The sequence below is a fragment of the Aquila chrysaetos genome, chromosome 3 (genome assembly GCF_900496995.4).
Source record: "Aquila chrysaetos chrysaetos chromosome 3, bAquChr1.4, whole genome shotgun sequence".
Taxonomy (NCBI): Eukaryota; Metazoa; Chordata; class Aves; order Accipitriformes; family Accipitridae; genus Aquila; species Aquila chrysaetos.
The window spans coordinates 44,427,739-44,445,768 of NC_044006.1; the positions used below are offsets into that span (position 1 = coordinate 44,427,739).

General features: G+C 40.0%; 1 protein-coding gene across 6 annotated transcripts in view; it reads right to left on the reverse strand.

Annotated features, from left to right (window-relative positions):
• Nucleotides 1–2,508: 2,508 nt before the first annotated feature.
• ABCB5 (ATP binding cassette subfamily B member 5) overlaps nucleotides 2,509–18,030 on the reverse strand; it is a 58,674-nt gene continuing 43,152 nt past the window's right edge. For 5 of the 6 annotated variants that reach the window (XM_030007612.2, XM_030007611.2, XM_030007610.2 and 2 more), the window contains 13 exons: nucleotides 17,604–17,843; nucleotides 15,452–15,598; nucleotides 14,925–15,029; nucleotides 14,059–14,136; nucleotides 12,973–13,056; nucleotides 10,816–11,019; nucleotides 9,863–9,963; nucleotides 8,392–8,532; nucleotides 7,752–7,908; nucleotides 5,857–6,054; nucleotides 4,735–4,941; nucleotides 3,574–3,720; nucleotides 2,509–3,041 (listed from right to left, as the gene is read on the reverse strand). In XM_030007612.2, coding sequence (XP_029863472.1) covers nucleotides 2,844–3,041; nucleotides 3,574–3,720; nucleotides 4,735–4,941; nucleotides 5,857–6,054; nucleotides 7,752–7,908; nucleotides 8,392–8,532; nucleotides 9,863–9,963; nucleotides 10,816–11,019; nucleotides 12,973–13,056; nucleotides 14,059–14,136; nucleotides 14,925–15,029; nucleotides 15,452–15,598; nucleotides 17,604–17,843 — 2,007 coding nt within the window. In that variant the 3' untranslated portion in view covers nucleotides 2,509–2,843. The remainder of the gene's footprint in view (nucleotides 3,042–3,573; nucleotides 3,721–4,734; nucleotides 4,942–5,856; nucleotides 6,055–7,751; nucleotides 7,909–8,391; nucleotides 8,533–9,862; nucleotides 9,964–10,815; nucleotides 11,020–12,972; nucleotides 13,057–14,058; nucleotides 14,137–14,924; nucleotides 15,030–15,451; nucleotides 15,599–17,603; nucleotides 17,844–18,030) is intronic. The other variant, XM_041122255.1, reaches the window with a different exon arrangement.

Sequence of the window (18,030 nt, forward strand, 5' to 3'; positions counted from 1 at the left end):
CCTCATTGGCTTTTCTTTTCTGTCAGGGCTAATTCTTTTGATCTGTATATCAGTGTAGGGTTTGGTGCTGAAAAGGTGCTTTTAACATACATTTGTCTCTGAATTTAGGTCTGCTTTTAATCAGAGCACAGCCCGTCTGCAAGCTCTATGGGCATATCCAGCTGGGAAGGTGACTTGGATGGTCTGAAATAAATCATCAGAGCATAGAGTTTGTTATTAGTGCCTACAAGCTGAGCATATTAATCTATTTATCTCTCACAGAGTCAGTAAAGTCATCCAGCTCAGTCTGTCTTTTAGCGGGCATGCAGTAGTGTGCTCTCTTGTCATTCTTACAGTTGTTTGGAATTTTGCTTTGTTTCCTTGCTCACCATCTCTTTTGTGTGGGGTAGGACTTGCTTTTGTCTGGTCTTTTTCTCAGGTCTGCAGCTGATCTTTTAAACAGGGCTGTGAAATGGGTGGCTTTTAGTATGTTTGTATTGAGATAAATCAGTAAAATATATTCGTACATTACAAAACATCTCACTTGTGAACTTAAGTAAATCAACACTGTTTACTTCAACTGTGTTTTCCATTTCCCCTTTTTAATCACGTACGAGCAGAGAATGTTCCGGAGGCACAGCTGTCAGGTACCGCTCTTTCCCTGCTTGGCTGCCACAGCCCAGAGCAGAGCACACACGCTGCCACTATCATGACATTGGCACCTGTACCTTCTGGCTGCAAGCAAAACCCACACCTACCTTTCCAAAAGGAACGATCTTTAACATATGTAGCTGGTACTGAGTCTGTCCAGCTATTGCATTATATGAGAATGCTCTGTGTAAGCAAGGGTGAGGAACATGCCAAAAGGGATGCAAGTGTAATCACTTTTCTTTCCATGGTAGGTAATGTTGACCTCTGAAAGGTCAAATAAGGGGAAACACAAGTCACAGAACTTATTTTTCTAGGCTGACCATGCTGCAGCTCTTTCAGCACCTTCCAGGTCAAATAGTGCCTATTTCCTCACTTCACTTGCCCCTACGCTTGTAAATAATTCCAAACTGGTGGGAAGGAAGCATGTTTTGGATTCTTTGTTATCTGCATGGATGTGGCTGCAGTATTTTCCACAAAGATGGTCCATTAATTAGCCCCAGATGTTACATGATTCATTATGTTACAGAGCCTTAGCTTAGTGACTTATCTCTTCTATTTATATATTTAAATTAATTGCCCATTTTTACTTCATCTTACTTAATTATTGCTGCAATAGATCGTAATGGATTGTAATATTACAAAAATTTGTTATTCATCACAATGGTAATGAAAAACACATAGGCATCTAACCCAAAAGTACAAAACAACTTTCTTTCCCCCAAAGATGTCTGGATTAAGAAGGAAGACATTTTATTTTCAAAACTGAGAATCGAACTCTACTGTTTGTAATTTTAACTCCAGTGCAGAAACATAAAACGGAAAAGGGAATTCATTGGAGCCCACATTGGATAATTGGGAATGTAATAAGGGCAGCAGCTCCTGCAGTGTCTGCACATCACGAGAAAGCGAAGAGGTCACACGAGGGGTGCCTGAATGAATGATAACTCCTCTTGTAACAGTCCCTGAGAAAAACTGTGTGAGGGAGAGTGACTGTATTTATTTTGGCAAAGCTGAGACTAGAATTTGTTTTCTTTTGTGTTTTTTATTCCCCTCATGGATCCTGATGCCGGAAAACAATTGAAATGAGCAAAGGAGATAGTCATTACTGTAAGTTTTGTCTGCTGCAATTGAGCAGAGTTATGTGGAAATTATAAAGTACTGCAGGTTGCTCCAGGCCATAAATCCTAACCCAAAGCCACGTGCAAAGCCTTGGAAAATTAAAATGCTGCAATTTAACCAGCCAAAAAAACCCAGCTGCTGAGTCACTCTGACTACACAGTACATATTCTTCAACTGTTGAAGGATGTATTGCAGCACCCTGAGGAATATATCAGAGGAATAAACAATTATTAAAGCACATGTGTAAATGAGTTTTGCCAACACTTCAAACAATGTTTAAAGTTATCCATAGAATCATAGAATCATCTAGTTTGGAAAAGACCCTTAAGGTCATTAAGTCCAACCATTAACCTGACACTACCAAGTCCACCACCAAACCATGTCCCTAAGTATCATGCCTATTCAAAATAATGGATCTCATATTGAACACCACTTTTTAATTTTTTTTTTTTAAAGAGAAGTTATTTACATGGCTGACATGAGTCCACTCCAAAAGAAGCAAGCCTAGCTCCTCTTCAAGACTTTTGAAATTACCCTGATGGATGCAAAGAGTGATTAAACTCTGTTAGGTCAGCAACTGAAAAATACTAAATGAAACAATGGTATCTTTTATGTCAGTTTATCTCTATATGGAAAGCTTGTAACTATTACAATTATTGTCTGAAATAGAATATTGAATCTCCAAGAAATATGTGAAGCACAGTAATAGTAGAAATGTGGCGTAAAGTGGGGAAAAAACCCTGACAAACCCACACATCCAACCTTTTCTCTCTGAATTTAATACAAATGCCTTCATTTGGAATCTCAGCAGTCAGTAAGAATTGATGGTCATCTTTAATTAAGAAGACTTTATAGCTGCATCTGGCTGGTGAAGAAACCCAAGGGGCAAGCAAGCACAGGCACCAGCTTACTGGTGGTAAAGCATCCATGATGCTTAACCACCGTGATACTCTGGTACTGCTACTGGGTACAGCAACCAGGCTGCAACACATGGTCCCTGCTCCACCAGCACAGACGCAGCCAACATTAATTCTCAGTAAGCTTTTCATGACTTCGCAGAGAAAGAAAAAAAAAAAAAATATCTGCAAACAGTACTAATTAGAGACTTGTGCATTTACGAGGGCATAGTAGTGTCCTTCCTTTGCCAGTAACTGGCTGTGGGTGCCCTGCTCAACCACCCTGCCATTCTGGATCACTGCAATGATGTCTGCAGTCTGTACAGTCGTCAGGCGGTGAGCAATGACGATACAGGTTCGACCTTGCCGGGCATTATCCAGAGCTTTCTGGACGATCTGCACACAGATGTGAAAATGCTGTTAGCACCTGGAAAGCCTTCACTTGTCACAGGAACCACATTTGATTTCTTACTCTTTGTTATCACCTGACTGTATCTCACACAGATATACAAGTCACTGCATACATGAGACCCTTACTCAACTCAGGGTTTCTCACCGAGGTCAACGAGACTGATCGAATGAGGATGAGACATTGAGAAGGGGGTTCGTGGGCATCCAGTTTGGTTCAGAACACAAATTCAGTATTTACCATCAAATACAGCTAATAGGAAGACAGCTGAAGAGTATCAGCTCCCCGTGGTGTTTTCCACTTAAAGTTTTGGGGTTTTCTACTTGTTTATTTAGTAGATATGCACAGCTTCCTAGTGTTGTTCAATTCACAGCTTGCAGCTGGAAAAGCTACTGGGATGCACCTGCCCTGTTGTTTCACAGCTAAGCATTTGCAACATGTTTGCATTGATTTTATTCTACAGAAATCAGCTAGCCAGGTACATAGACATATATATTTCACATAATAATCATTACCCACCTTTTCACTTTCTGTGTCAAGAGCAGAGGTAGCTTCATCCAGAAGCAGAATGGCAGGATTACGAACCAGAGCACGGGCAATTGCTATTCTTTGTTTTTGACCCCCGGAAAGTTGTGTTCCTTTCTCACCCACCCGGGTATTATATTTCTGGATGTTAAAAATTAAAAAAGAAGGCCTGTGAATACTCTTAGAGGCAGAAGATTAGAAAAGTAAAGTTTTATGCATGGCTATAAAAATGATTAGGTATTTCCATCTTGAAAGAAAAGAATGGTGCAAGTGTTTTTAATAAAGCTAAGGTTTTATAAAGACCTCTAGTATAAACAGTTATATATACAGCCACACATATTTACACCTGGTCTGAAAATTTACTTCCCAAAGGCTGGAATAGGTCTTGAATGGTACCACCAGTGATACAGCGGTAGGGTGTCCACAGATATCTGCTCATGAGCATATAATCATAAGAGTAACTAGAGATTTAATGCTTACTGACATGCACAAAGAACTTGATCCTGCATTACTTGTGACTGAAGAATCCCAAATGTCATTAGCAGTAATGAAGATGAAATATTTTTCAGCATCATTACATCATTTTCAAGTTACACAGAACTACAGTGAAAAACCATTAAAGCATTTTTCCTTGTTAGAACTAAATTCTTGGCAGGCATGAAGGTCAAATGCCATGTCATTCACTTTTGATTTATTGCCCCTTCGTATTTGTTAAGAAACACTCCCTGTGCATGCCCATCCAATTAGAAATAGAGCATTTAGTTTTACTGAATTATTTTAGGAAAAAAAAAAAAACCCAAACAAAAACCCTCTCACTGAGAGTAACTTGAGAAGTTTCTGCTGTCAAACAAAGAAACTGTCAAAAAAATTATGAGGACTTATTTGTACAGAGTGTCCTCTTATTCCCCCCGCCTCATATTCTGCTTTGTCTACCACTATATTAATTGGAACATTGGGTTTTTTTGAACAAACTAAGAAGGATTTTAAGCTTGAAACACACTGACATTTTTAGACATAAATTCTATACCTTTTCTTATTAAGGCCAACAAAAATGTTTGTTTTTAATTTGATCTGTGTAAGCAAGCATTACCTAGATTTCTCCATATCATTCCAAACATCTAATTTCACTGTGAAGAGAAGATCACTGTCTCTTACCTCTGGCAGTTTTTCAATGAAGGTATGAATATTTGCTGCTTTAGCTGCTTCTTCAATTTCCTCCTGACTAACCACCCTACTGTTGTCTCCATATCGAATATTTTCAGCAATGCTGCAGTCAAACAAAATGGGCTCCTGTGACACCAGGCCCAGTCTGGACCTCAGCCATTGTAAATGCAGAGATCTGGTATCAAATCCATCTGCTAACTAGAAAAGGCAGCAGAAAATGATGTCAGGTTGACTACAGAGCTCATCCACAGATACACACTGCAAACAGGAAATGCGAATTGTAAGAGGAAGCCTGTTACGTGTTAGATTCCCAGCTGAAATCAAGTAAATGTTGCATGCAAAATGGAAAAGAACCAGTAGTATAGATGAAATATTTCCTTTCATTAGTTTTTTATGTTGTGTGTGTTTTTGCTTCCATTTCCCAGCAGACAGAGTGCAGATCACAGGCTGTTCCTGCAATCCTTCCAGCCCTACTGACCACAAGAAGCAGCACCAGGACCCTCACGGGAAAGCCTATCCCTAAGAAACTGAACACAACAACAAATATTCTCAGCCGTAGTCCTCTAACTCAATCTTAAAACCTCCAAGGAGGTTTCTCTGGACTTTCTATACCCATTAACGGGGATGGCATCAAAAAGCCCATTGCCACCTTCTGATGGTGACGCAGTAGCATCCCTGCGGGATTACACTGTATTATCTGAAGCATGTATCTACGTCCCTCACGTGTGAATTTGTATCGGCAAGATGACTAACACACTGACAAGCGACATGAACGTTATGCCCCTGTGTGACCAGGCTGTGAGCGGCTTTGGGGAGGCAACGCAGTCTGACACGGTCATTCTTTTCCCTGGTGACATCTGTGCCCTGAGCCAGCACACTGTGCCAACACGGGTGCCAGCGCTGGTCCGTGTGGGAAATGGACAGGGCAGGCAATGAGAGGGGTCTTGACGTTGTCTACAGCTCCACTGGAACCACAGCCTCAGTAACCCACACTTCTGAAAAAGGCATCTCACCAGAGGTATTGCTAGGATTGTTTAAAGCCGCTGAAACCTTGGAAGATAAAGAGTTCTGTAGACTTAATTGTTATTAATAGCCACACAAGTCTATTTTTACCACTTGTCCTTCCACAGGGTCATAAAATCTCTCCAAGAGCTGAATGGATGTGCTTTTGCCACAGCCGCTGCTTCCTACTAATGCCAGAGTCTGTCCTTTGTTAACCTTCACGTTGAGTCCTTGCAAAACTTGAACTTCTGGCCTTGTTGGATATACAAAATGGACGTTTCTGAATTCAATGCTGCCTTCAAAATCGCTCTAAAAAGTAATAGAGAGTTCACGTGCTCGTATTAGCATTTATTAGGTTTAACTATAATAACACTTGTAAGACTTGGTTATTAAAGTGAGAGAACTGACAAGAAAGTTTGGGAGGGTGTTTTCAAAACTGCTTTTGAAATTCTTCTTTTAAATAACACATTGGATTGAGTGCAGTATCATTATGGGATGACTTGCAGATGTAAGTTACTAGATCCTTCTGGAGAAGGAGTTGTCTGCATCTCTTGTATCTGTTTCTCACTTCACCTTTGAAAAGAATATCTTTAGACAAATAGACAGACTTAATATTTTTCATTTCTGACACATGTAATTGAGGCACTTCTACTCTTGATATAAACTACAGCATTTGCTTTCCTGATCTCACACTGCAGGTAGCACAATTTAAATGAATGTAACACAAGGTCAAGATCAGCTGTTAAGATACCAGAGCTAAATTCTTTGGTAGGTAATTTACAGGCATGGAGGACAAGCTGTGTTTTAAAAAGCAATGATATTTGTTAATTAGCCATTCTAGCCAGGTCAATTTTTAAGCACAAGCGGAAGAAAGGGGGCACACACTAATGCTATTGTCTCTCCTGTTTGGGGTAGGAGCCAGCCCTGCGTACACACTAGCAGCACAACTAGTACAGTGCTCTTGCAGCAGCTGATGATCTAATTTAATGGGCTCAAAGCTTTGCTTTGCTGATGTCACAGGCATCACCGGTATTCAAGTCTAGTCTATACTAGAAATATTTTCATTTAAGTTTTATTTTACTAGGGACCTTCTGCCAAATCTTTCAACGTCTGCACTGGAGGACCTGGTTCAAGAAGATATGTAAGTGTGCTCATAACTTTAAAGGCTGAAAATCCTGTGTATAAGCTTAAAGGTATAGAAACTGGATTATGGCTTCCTGAGTAGGGGCTACCATCTAAAACCTATGCGGGAAGTTCATTTTAAACTTAGATGGATGTGCAAATGTAATCCTTCCAGACCACGTAATCTGAAAGCATTTCATGCAGAAATTTGACAAGTGCTGAGATCAGTTTCCTTAATGACAATTTTGGTTTAGAGGCAAGTTTTTGGGGATTTTTTGAGTGTGGGTTTTTTTTTTTTTTCTTTTTCTTATTGTTGTTTTTTTCCTTGTTGTTCCCTGCCCACCCCCGTCCCTTAGAGCAAAACAGATTATTCATTAAGTTAGTTTTGACCTCACAAGAGCACATTTTTTCTTGTAAGAGTTTCCACAGTTGTAAGAGGATGGCTTTTGGCAAAACTGTTCTGTCTCTGAAAGAACTAGTCTCATCTACAAAAAAAGTAGCAAAATGCATTTGTATTTTAGTTCTCCTGTAAACCCTTACAAAGACAATGCAACTGTTAGTGGAACTGACATCGTCAGTGTTTTCCTGAAATCATTTAAGATGTGGGTCGTAGAATGGAAAGTATTTTTTTTAGCTCATTCAAAGCAAAACTACATTCAAGGCTATACACTTCTGACTGAAAACAAGAAATAATACGGTCCATTAAAAAAAAAATCAATGAGTTAGTACCACTGTTTAATACAATGTCTGTCTTTTGTAACACCCTAAAAAAAAAAAATGAAGCTATGAATACAGTTGCAGACAATAAAACATTACTAATTTAGTTTGTTTCAGTATTTTTCTGCCCCCCCCACCAAACTAAAAAATCCCCCAAACCCCCTTACCAATTTTTCACCTTCTTCACTGTAACTGTCAATTTGAGGTTTTCTGTCCAAAAGCTGAAAGATTCTTTGTGCTGACATTCTAGCTTTGCCAAAATCTGGTGCCAGTGAAGCAGACTGACCAACATTCATAGCTGCAAACATGATGGAAGAGAAGACTCTAAAAATAAAAGACAAAGCATCATTCATTTCAGGTAGAACAATGCCTTGTTTTTCTTGTGTAAAACAAACCTTCAGAATAGAGTTTTTTAGCATCTTTAGATTATGACATTTCTGAAGCGCCTCACCTCCCAAGATGTCACCCAGTATTAGGAAATTCTATTTGTTCCTATAACTACTTTACAGATGAGCAGTGGTGTTACATCACTTCTCTAGGTAATACCCTCTGCCTGGAAGGAACGTCAAACAGCAAAGACTTCTCCAGAGTAGGTGTGCTGAGCATGGCCACCCACTTGCTGCTTCACTGACTGAATATGCACCTTTCCACAAAACAGCCCTTCTGCCCAAACTGCACTCCCAACCAGACTGAATTCCTGAATAGCTCTATACCCCATTACCTCCATAATTTGATGAAATAATGTGCATGCATTGAAAACACTCTCTCGTGTATAATTTTTTTTTCCATTTTATAAAGTATACTCACATAAATACATTTTCAAAGTTGCTCAGACAATGGGCAATGAGCCATGCCCCAAATCTGAAGACTGCCGCATTAATAAAGTAGTTTGCACACTGAGCTACTCCGTAGGTAAATCCATAGAAAGGGGCTTTTGTCAGAGAATCTCTGATAAAGGAAGAGACTTTCCATAAATAACTTGTAAAAGAGAAACACAGCAGATACTGGCTGGGGGATGGCCAGATTTCTGGGTTAAAGTATTCAAGCAATACAGCTCACCCCCTGAAAACAAAACAAATCAGCCCAGAACACATACACACACACAAACAACCCGTGCCAGACCCTAAAAGCACCCCGCATCGTGACATGGAACTGTCCTTAGGACAGAAAGCAATGAGATCCCTCATCCTCAGTTATGCTATCCTGAATCTCTCCCTTTGCTTTTCTATAGCAGGGCAGGCCACTAGAGCAGTTAAAAAAAAAAACAAACCAAAAAAACCTACCACATATGACCCATTTTATTAAGAAAACAAGTAGGCTCCAGCCCAGCCTAAGAGCCGCCTGTGGGCTTCCACCAGGTTTTCCCATCCGAGCAGAGACCTCTCATCCTGATTCGGAGCAGGGACGTATTGCTGGGTATCCCTGCAGGGATTCCGACTAAGCCTCTATTTCTCAATCCGTCCCTCTGAAGAAGTTTCATTTTGTGTAGCTAATTGAATGCACACTGAATCAGAGTCTGGAGGACTCTCTGCCTTCATGGTTTAGGATGCCCTCTGAGGAAATGGAGATCTCCTTTCTAGTCTGAGCTGTAAATCAGAGACCTTTGACAGTCCAGGTGAGCATCCTGCCCATATCTGGGGTATTACCAGTTCACCAGACACTGAATTTTAACACGGTTTTGGCTGAGGACAGATTATACAATACATCATTTTCAATTCCTTCTTTTATATTAGTTACCTTGAAGGAAGAAAGAAACAAATTAGATTTGGGACTATTTTGTTTAAACAAAATGCAGCTAGAAAAATCTGGCATCCCTGATGATGTGAATGCATTTCAGTGGAGGTCAAACAAGAGAAACATATGAAGTTCATTTCAAGGTTTCAAAGTCATATGAGGGGAATAAAACTGGTTTATGTTATAAAGGGTGTGGTATGGGAGTTAACTAGTATCAATGCAATACACTGAAATGGAGTGAACATATATCCTACGTTTTAGGCACACACAGGCAAACACAATATTCTGTAACACATATGCAGAGCATGCAGTTTATAAAGTGTTTGCATAATGAAAAGGGAAATCCTGCAAATGTTTTTTTCACTCTGCGTTTAAGAATGTATATTAAAATCTAGCAAGTGAACAAATTTCAAAACTATGTAAATGGCTATTGATATCCTTCCCAATCTTTTGGGTGTTGGACACGACAGCGAGAAATGTATTTACAATAAATCTGAAAGACTAAAATGTACAAGGAAAGAATTATTAAAGAAAAAAATCCCACCTATATGGACCATTCAAACTAGTAATGTATCTTGCATAAAATGCTTCTTCCCTGGTCAGTGAAGCTACAGTTCTTATGTTTTCAACTGATTCTGTTGAAATCTAAATTGGGAGATAAAACAAATAAGAGGTAATCCCTTACAACTGCAATCTACAACATATCTCCTAAACACTCGATCTCTTCTCTAGCATTTATTATTTTAGATCAGAAAGTGCTTGCTTAAGAGAGGAGATCAAGGTCTATTACCAGGTGATGGAAAGCCCAGAGCAATGAGATTATTCACCCCACGGTCACAAGACAAGGTGGGGCTGAAGCCAACAACATATTTGAGTTCAGAACATTGGGCCAGCACACAGGAAGCGTCAGCAGACCCTGCCCTAACCTGTGTGTTGTGATCCTGATGAATTACACCCTGTTTAATAAAACAGGAACAAACCCCAGTCACCCGGACACAGATTGCGCTTTTGCACAGACTACTTCTGTCTCCTGGAAGAGCGCTATCAGGTGAATGAAGGCAGCATCCTCAAGCTCTTGAGCTCATGAGTGGCTTGCATTTGGGAATGGAATAAAAAAGTAGCAATATCAGGGCTCGGTAGCTCAGCCTTGCGACGCTTCTGGCCACAGCACAGAGCAGTGCAGAGCTACGCAGCTCGCCCTAGGCACAAGGCACACCAGTGCTGGGGCTGCTGCTGTTACAGCTGTCCCTGCCCAGAAATCCGCTATGGAGGCTTTCAAATGCATTTTTATAGTCTAATTTACAGATGTTTTGTGTTATCTATGTTTTGCTTTTCTTGGGGATATATAAACATTCCCTTCATCCCCCACCCTGTCCTGTCCTGTCCTCTCCCCCCTTCATTTATCTTGGATAATTGAGTCAGCTGTAATATAGTTACAGTGTTGTCCTTAAAAGTGATCTCACGCCATAACCCTGTAGTTAAAATTGGAGAACTTACTCTTCCAGCCTCTTCCAAAGCTTTTTGATCTTTTGCGGCATGACCAGACACAGAGCTAACTCTCGCAGCATTTGTAGCAATAACAAAAGGAATGCAGGCCAGGATAAGCAAAGTCAACTGCCAGCCGTACACAAAAGCAATAACGATGGCAGTCAGAAGGGTAAAGACAGTCATAGTCATCAGTCCAAGTCGGCTTCCAGTTGCCTAAGAAAACCCCCAAATATCCATCATTAGATTTTCTTTTTGTTACTTATATCACCACTTCAAATTGCTATATAGTCAAAGCCAGTGGTTCAGCTGGAAAACAAAACCATGCACAGTCACATGCGTAGACGTTATGCACCTACTTAGGTAACTGTTCCTAGGCTTTCCTTGTACCTGCCAGCCTTCAGGCCTTCAAGCGAGGTTAAAGTAGTCTAAACAGTTGGTCACGATAGTTGTTAAATGAAATACGTACCTGGGATGTCCCACACTACCTGAGGCACAGAAGACTGTGGCCTCTGTCACCATAGGGCAGGCTGGCAGTTGGGTGCCCAGCATTAGGCAAGAGGGCCTTCCTTCTAACAACAGCCATCCATTGAACAGTCCCACTAACAGTGGTGGAAACTACTCATCCTCAAGTTCTCACACTGCTGCACCTGGGGCTGGGTTCTCAGAAAAAAATCAGGATTTGGCCACCCTGCAGAAATGCTTTATCTCAGTGGGATAATGAGCAGGAAAGATGAACTCATACTGAAGAACTCCTGTCTCCTCCCAGCCTGTATAACCTTTTCATCGAGAACTTTTAAAATGAGAGATGATTAGCATCCAGCCTCCGGGTGGGCTCTGATCTGCAGAAAAAAGGTTTGAAAACAGCCCTGTGGAAATAGTTCATCTTCCAAAATTTGGCTTGATGGAAAAAACAAAAATCCTTGGGCGGGAAGCAAAAATTCTTCTCTCTTTTGCCAAAGACTTTCCTGCCCTGAAAAGACTTTTCTTGTTCAATAAAATTTAAAATAGTAATAATTAAACCAATGCCAAGGTGAATTGTTGCCATATGTTCTAGGGGCTGCACATAAAGATGGATTTGGAAACTTCAGCCAGCGCAGCATGAGGCACGGTACGTACTTACTGACACTCTGTAGCACTCCAGAGAACACAATAGCTTTGGAGACCAATTCGTGCCCTCAACTGGCTTTTGTAGTTAGGGGACCCTGTGCATGTCTCCTTTCTACTGCCCTGACAGGGTGATATAGTTCAATGCCACTGAAGGAAACTGGAACTTTAAAAGATGAAAATGACTAAGTTTTGTCAAGGACTATTTTCTCACTACAAGCCCATACGGCAGGAGGACAGGAGAGAGAAACAAAAGTCTACAGAGACTGAAAAATGTAGAGATTAAAGGGTTTTTGATGTACAAATTTGAAGGAAACAAAGACATCTTAAAACAAACCAGTAAACTTTTCCTCCACAAGTGCCGCAGTGATTTCTTTTTTTCAAGAAGGGAAGAAACAGAGAGACATCTGGCAGATGGTCAGGGACTGCTGATGAGGTGAGCAGCAGGAGGAATTGTGCAGAATTTGCCATATTCTCCTGCCAGTGTCCAGTGGCCACCTCTCCCATACCCGTGCCTTGAGTCATTCCCTCCCTTGGCCATCGCCCTCCCTGGTGTTCTTTACTGATGCTGGGCCATTTCTTACTGTTTGGTCTGCTTGTGTGTGAAGCACGTTTGGTGGGGATGGGAACAAGAATTCTCTTCATTAAGGTCAGTAAGGGTTTCTATCATCTGCAGATGCAACCTTTTCACAGCACTCAGGTGACATCCCATCATAGGGTGTAAAAACCTGGGGTCCACTGATTCTGGTCCCCAGCATATATGAAGATTTCACTTTGCATGATAAAGTGGTCTACAGTTATATGTTTAGCTTAAAGACTTCTAGGGAGGGAAATGAAAGGTACATGAACATCTTCTGGATTTTTGATAGTTCTCATAAATTATCAGCTGGGAAGCCATTTCCAAGGCATCAACACCATGCTATGTAAATGCATGTGCCAGTCTGTGGGGTAGATTTACTACCTGTGTTCTGAAATAATCTCAGTGTCCATTGCCAATTGCAATTAATATTTGTAAGGAAAAAAAAATAAATTTAAAAAGCACACAAAAAAGAATCAGCATACCCCTTTGACTTGGGAAGCATCTGTAGCAAGCCGAGTTAGCAGAACACCAACAGCATTTTTCTGATCATCGTACCATCCAACCTCCTGCAAGAAAATACACTATTTTTTGTTTCAAAAAATTACATGTTCTTACCATATTTCAGATCTGTCAGGATTACTAGTAAGATGAACAAACATTTCCAGCTCAGGTAGCATATGGGGAAATGAAAATACAAGTCATGATGGCTAACTGCAAAATTCTTCCTCTGTAGTCAGCATCTTCCAAGTAAACTAAAAGAAAAAGCTTAAAAAGTCTTATTCTGTTCTGAACATCTAGTTGTTCACAATCAAAGTGTTATTAGCTGTGATATTCTTCTGAATGTGCCTATTTAGAAACTTTTATTATAAACCCATTTCACTCAGTCCTTCCTTGGGCCTGAAGAGGTTAACTATTCTCTCCTTACAAGTTACCTATTCCATTAACTATAGAAGAGCAATTGCTCATCTATATTTGTACGTACTGAAAGGAAATGATGCCCTTTTACCTCCAAAGGCTATGGCAGTTTTTTTTTTTTAAATCACTAATTTTCCCTCTCCTAGTCCTTTCAGATGTTTCTATAAACACACAGGTTCTTGTCCCCAATGGGCGTGTGGGGTGCCAAATTATGCCTTCTCAAAACTTCTATGCAAGTAACATGAACTCGCAAAAATTAACAGGAAGGGTTTAATATAAGTAACTTTATTCTTCTCATGGGTAATTCTTGATGCAATAGGGCAATTTGAATTTTTTTCAGCAAAAAATTATCAGATTGCTTATTTGCTACAAATAAACAGCTGCAAACTGTATGCATACTAGCATGCCAGAAATATGCACATTTGCAATGACAGTGCTTCAAAATTAAACTATCTGCAGTAGCAGCACTGAGCCAAATTGCACATGGATTAGGAGATTTTCAGAAAAGTTGTACTTTTTCCTAAGCTAGTGGTAGAAGAGACATATTTTTGTTTTCTTTTCTCCAGACCACACAATTAAAACCCAATGTGTGCCTTGTAATGGTCTGCAAAAGCCATCTGGCTCTTGTGATACCCTAGCTGCATAACTCATACCTGCTGAAGTAATGCTCTGAAGGACAAAGAGCGCAGTCTCATTGTTAGTATTTCCCCAGACTTCCCAAACATGAATCCCTGGGGGAGGAAAGAGAGTCATATTTTCTCATCTGATGTTTTAACTCTGTTTACAAAGCTGCACAACAAAAGCAATGACACCAAAAAGTCTCCTACAACCCCCTGTGTATATATAAGTCTCGGGGAAAGTGCTGTTCACATTCGTGGAACCTGAAACTCTATTTTCCCGCAGAAAGGAAGCAACATGGCAAAGAAGGCAGGAGGTTCGTTGTAATGCCTCATTCGTATGCCCCAGCAGCACTAGGAGATAAATCAACTTATCTAGTCCTTGGCCCCCCTACTCTGACTGCTACCAGAGACATTCACTCACAGCAGTCATACCAATGGATTTTATGATATGGACATCAATCTGCAGTAACTGTTTCCTGCAAGCTGTGGAGCAGTTGTAAGAGGACAGCAAACGATGGAGTTTGCTTGATGGTATGAAAAAGACCATCTGCTATGGAAAGAGACTATTTTATACTTACTTTGGCAAAAGCCTATAGACTGTCAATGAGAAATGTCAGTCTTAACTTTGCCTTTTAAGGCCAGACCCTCAACTTTGATTTCAATCATGCTGAATCCACGTTGCCTTCAGTAGCTTATTTAAACCAACAGCAAATACGGATGTATGTCTTTAAGTAAACACATCCATTAAACCCACATATCTCAGGAAGAACCCTGGCACTTCTGCGTGTTTTTGTAAGTTCTGATTGGTGTTTTGCTTCTCAGACTGCATTGATATGAATTATACCTGCAGCCTGCTGGGGAGTTAAGAACTTCTAACATTTCAGTGTAGTGACACTTACTTGGATTATGTATGCTGCTAAGGTAATCACTCCAAGTAAAAGAAACATTAAAGAAAGCACCAAAGTGTTTTTATTCCTCTTTTCTGGATCTGTTTCTTGAAAAGCCTATGCAAGAAAAAACACACAAAAATGAGTACATAGACAATGAGTGCCAGTTACATAAACCAGCCTTCATCTCAAGAAGCTTGTCTACTTCAATTTCTCTTAGCAAGTATCCTGGATCCTGAAATCAGTCTGCAGTCAACTTTCTGTTGAGGGCCCGAAAACAGTCCAGCTTTCCATTTAACCTACATCTCACTAATTTGTTCCCTCAGCTTCAACTATTGCTCCTCCTTTCCTCTGCTAGTCAGATGCAGTTCCACTGGGCTCTGCCTCTAGAGGGTCACTTCACCAACATTTATCCATTTTTCATTGGATCCATTTATAGCACTGAATCCCACCCTGAGTCTTACATAGAGAGAACTGGCTGAGCATGAGGGAGGCTCAGGACTGCAATGTCCATTTGCAAAAAAACCCCCCTAACTTACCCCAATGATTTTTCCAAATATAACAGCAAATGCAGGATGGACCCCACCTGAGACAGCAGCAGCAATCACTCCCAGCAGTACATACAGCCACTCAGGTTTGTTCAGAGCCAGGATTCTTGAGTAAGGCACAACAGGGAGATTTTCTTCCTACAGGAAAGGGAAAGCTGCAGGTTTTCCTTGGAAAGTTGCAGAATATGAAATTCCCCAGACAGTGGGTGTTCATTAGGCTTTGAGAAGTGAATGGTCTTGGTAAACTACTGAAAGCCCTCTCTACGCACTCAGAGTGAGCCAAGACACAGAATATCTGCAGCTTTGCTGTTTCATGTCCTAGAACTTCAACTGCACTGTAAAAGTTTGGAGGCAAAAAAATTTAACAAAAGGCCAAGTCATGAGTGGAGAAGGGCCAGGACAGTTCATTGAAAGTCAGCTAGGACTGGTCACCATGAATGGCAACTAACATTTGAGTCTTTATAAAGAAGTAAAAGTCTCACTGTTCAGAGCACAGAAAAGATCCCTCTGGTCCAGCTAAATGCTAGCGGGCTGGCACTAATATAATTGGGTAGAGAGGTCATCTTTCTCTTTTGCAAATTATAACTTATGCATCATTACCAAAAGCATGAAAGAGGCATATATAACAGTCAGTTAGCCTGCATCTCCTTTGAAAGTACAAAAAGTGCCCTGTTCTGCTTTACTAATTTATTCAAGTTCCTATGCCTCCACAGAGGGAGTTCTGGAAAAGCAAAAAATGAAAACATTGGAAATGAGACAAAATATTAGGCAGGATTATGAGTAATTTGCTCTTGATTCCTGGTTATTTTATCCCATGTTTTGGATGCTGAACGAGGGTGGCTAAGCCTCAACCATAAAAGTGGGCTGAGCTTTCTGAAATAATTACAACTGCTGGATGCTTGATTTCTTAATTTTTTTGTGAATGTGACAAATACTGAAGTCTTGAGTATGAACACCCACTACTTCCTCTGAGGTCTTAAGCAGTATTAAGACACAGACAAAAAGTATCTTTTGAAGTTGCATGGCTTTTTTGTGATAATAGGAATGGATCCAGCTCCTCCATACTATTTGAAATATGTATGAGTTGGAAGCTATATTTTAGTGAGAAGGAATACTGATAAATACAAATTACACTAAGGCTTCCATAAGTATTTTAAATAATCGGATGCTGTATTACAGATGAGGTCCTAACTTCTATAGATTTAAAAGGATCCATGGTTTTACTTCAGAATTTACATTTTATTTCTTCACTTCAAGGGTCCTGAAGTCAGGTAAAAAAAAAAACCAAAAACCACCCAAACCCCAAAACCACCAAACAACTTTTCCAATACATTTCATGCAAAAAAACCAATTTGCTGTGGTTCAAGCTGTACAAAATAGGAAAAAACAAAATCAAGTTTCTATTGAGTTGCCCACCTAAACTCTGATCGAGTCCACTAGAAGTCTGCTCCTATTGATTGCCATGAGCAAGTTTTACTCAACTTTGACAAAACAAAGTTCTTGTTCTAAAACCTGATCTTCTTATATGTTTTTATTTCTATATGACATTTGTCAACTGAAGTGTTTTATCTGATTAAAACCCTCCAGAACTGGATGTTTTAAAGGATATACTAAGATTGAGAGAGACAGAATAATGGTTCATTTATTTACAATACACTTCAAAATGTTAGGGTTTTGATATATTTTTGTTCTTTTGACATAAATGTAATATGATATTCCAAAGTGCTTTAAAACTTGGTATGCACACCCCAGGGATTACATTACCCACCAGTATTTCCAACAGTGAGTACCAGGAAGTAAGGAATCCTGCAAATGAAATCTCTCAACTCATTTTAATTAGATAGAATTAAAACATCAGTAACACTGAAATAATACACGTAATTTTATGAAGCATGACGAATGAACAGCACAAGTTTTTTCCAGCTCCACACTAAGTCAACAGTATTAAAATGAAGTTTTTTGGTAAGATGTACGTGATCGCATATTCCTAAGACAAATACTCAGCCTGGTGAGTATTGATGGTAATAGCACTAGACTAAAGGTTGCATGGCAGCCAACTATCTAAAAGTAATCAAAATTATGGGCTTTGTGTTTATGCTTACGTGTTATTACTAAAATTCTAAACTAAAGTTTTAATACCAACCTCCAGCTCTTTTTTTTTCTTTTTGCCAGAGGACTGTTTCTTAGAAGAGCACCTCTTGCTCTTGTATCTGCTGGATCTTCTTCGAATGCTGCCTCTCCCAGAGATCACCGATTCTTCAAAACGATCTTGAAGAGTCAGCTCCTCCACAAGATCATTTCCATCATTTTCCTCATATTCCTCATCCCCTGTGTCTTCATTTTCTTCTGATGTCCCATCATCTTGAACATTATTACTACAACCCTAGTGAGAATTCAGGATATATAATCACAAGGTATTTTGAGCAGGGAGAAGGAAGAGTAAACTTTTTTTCTCATGAGTACTGTTGTTTCAGTCATGTGATCTCTATTGCCTATAGGCCACATATATTTCAGTCTGTAATGGCAGAGCAGTAGACTATTTGGTCCTGATGTGTTGTTTGTTTCCGCCC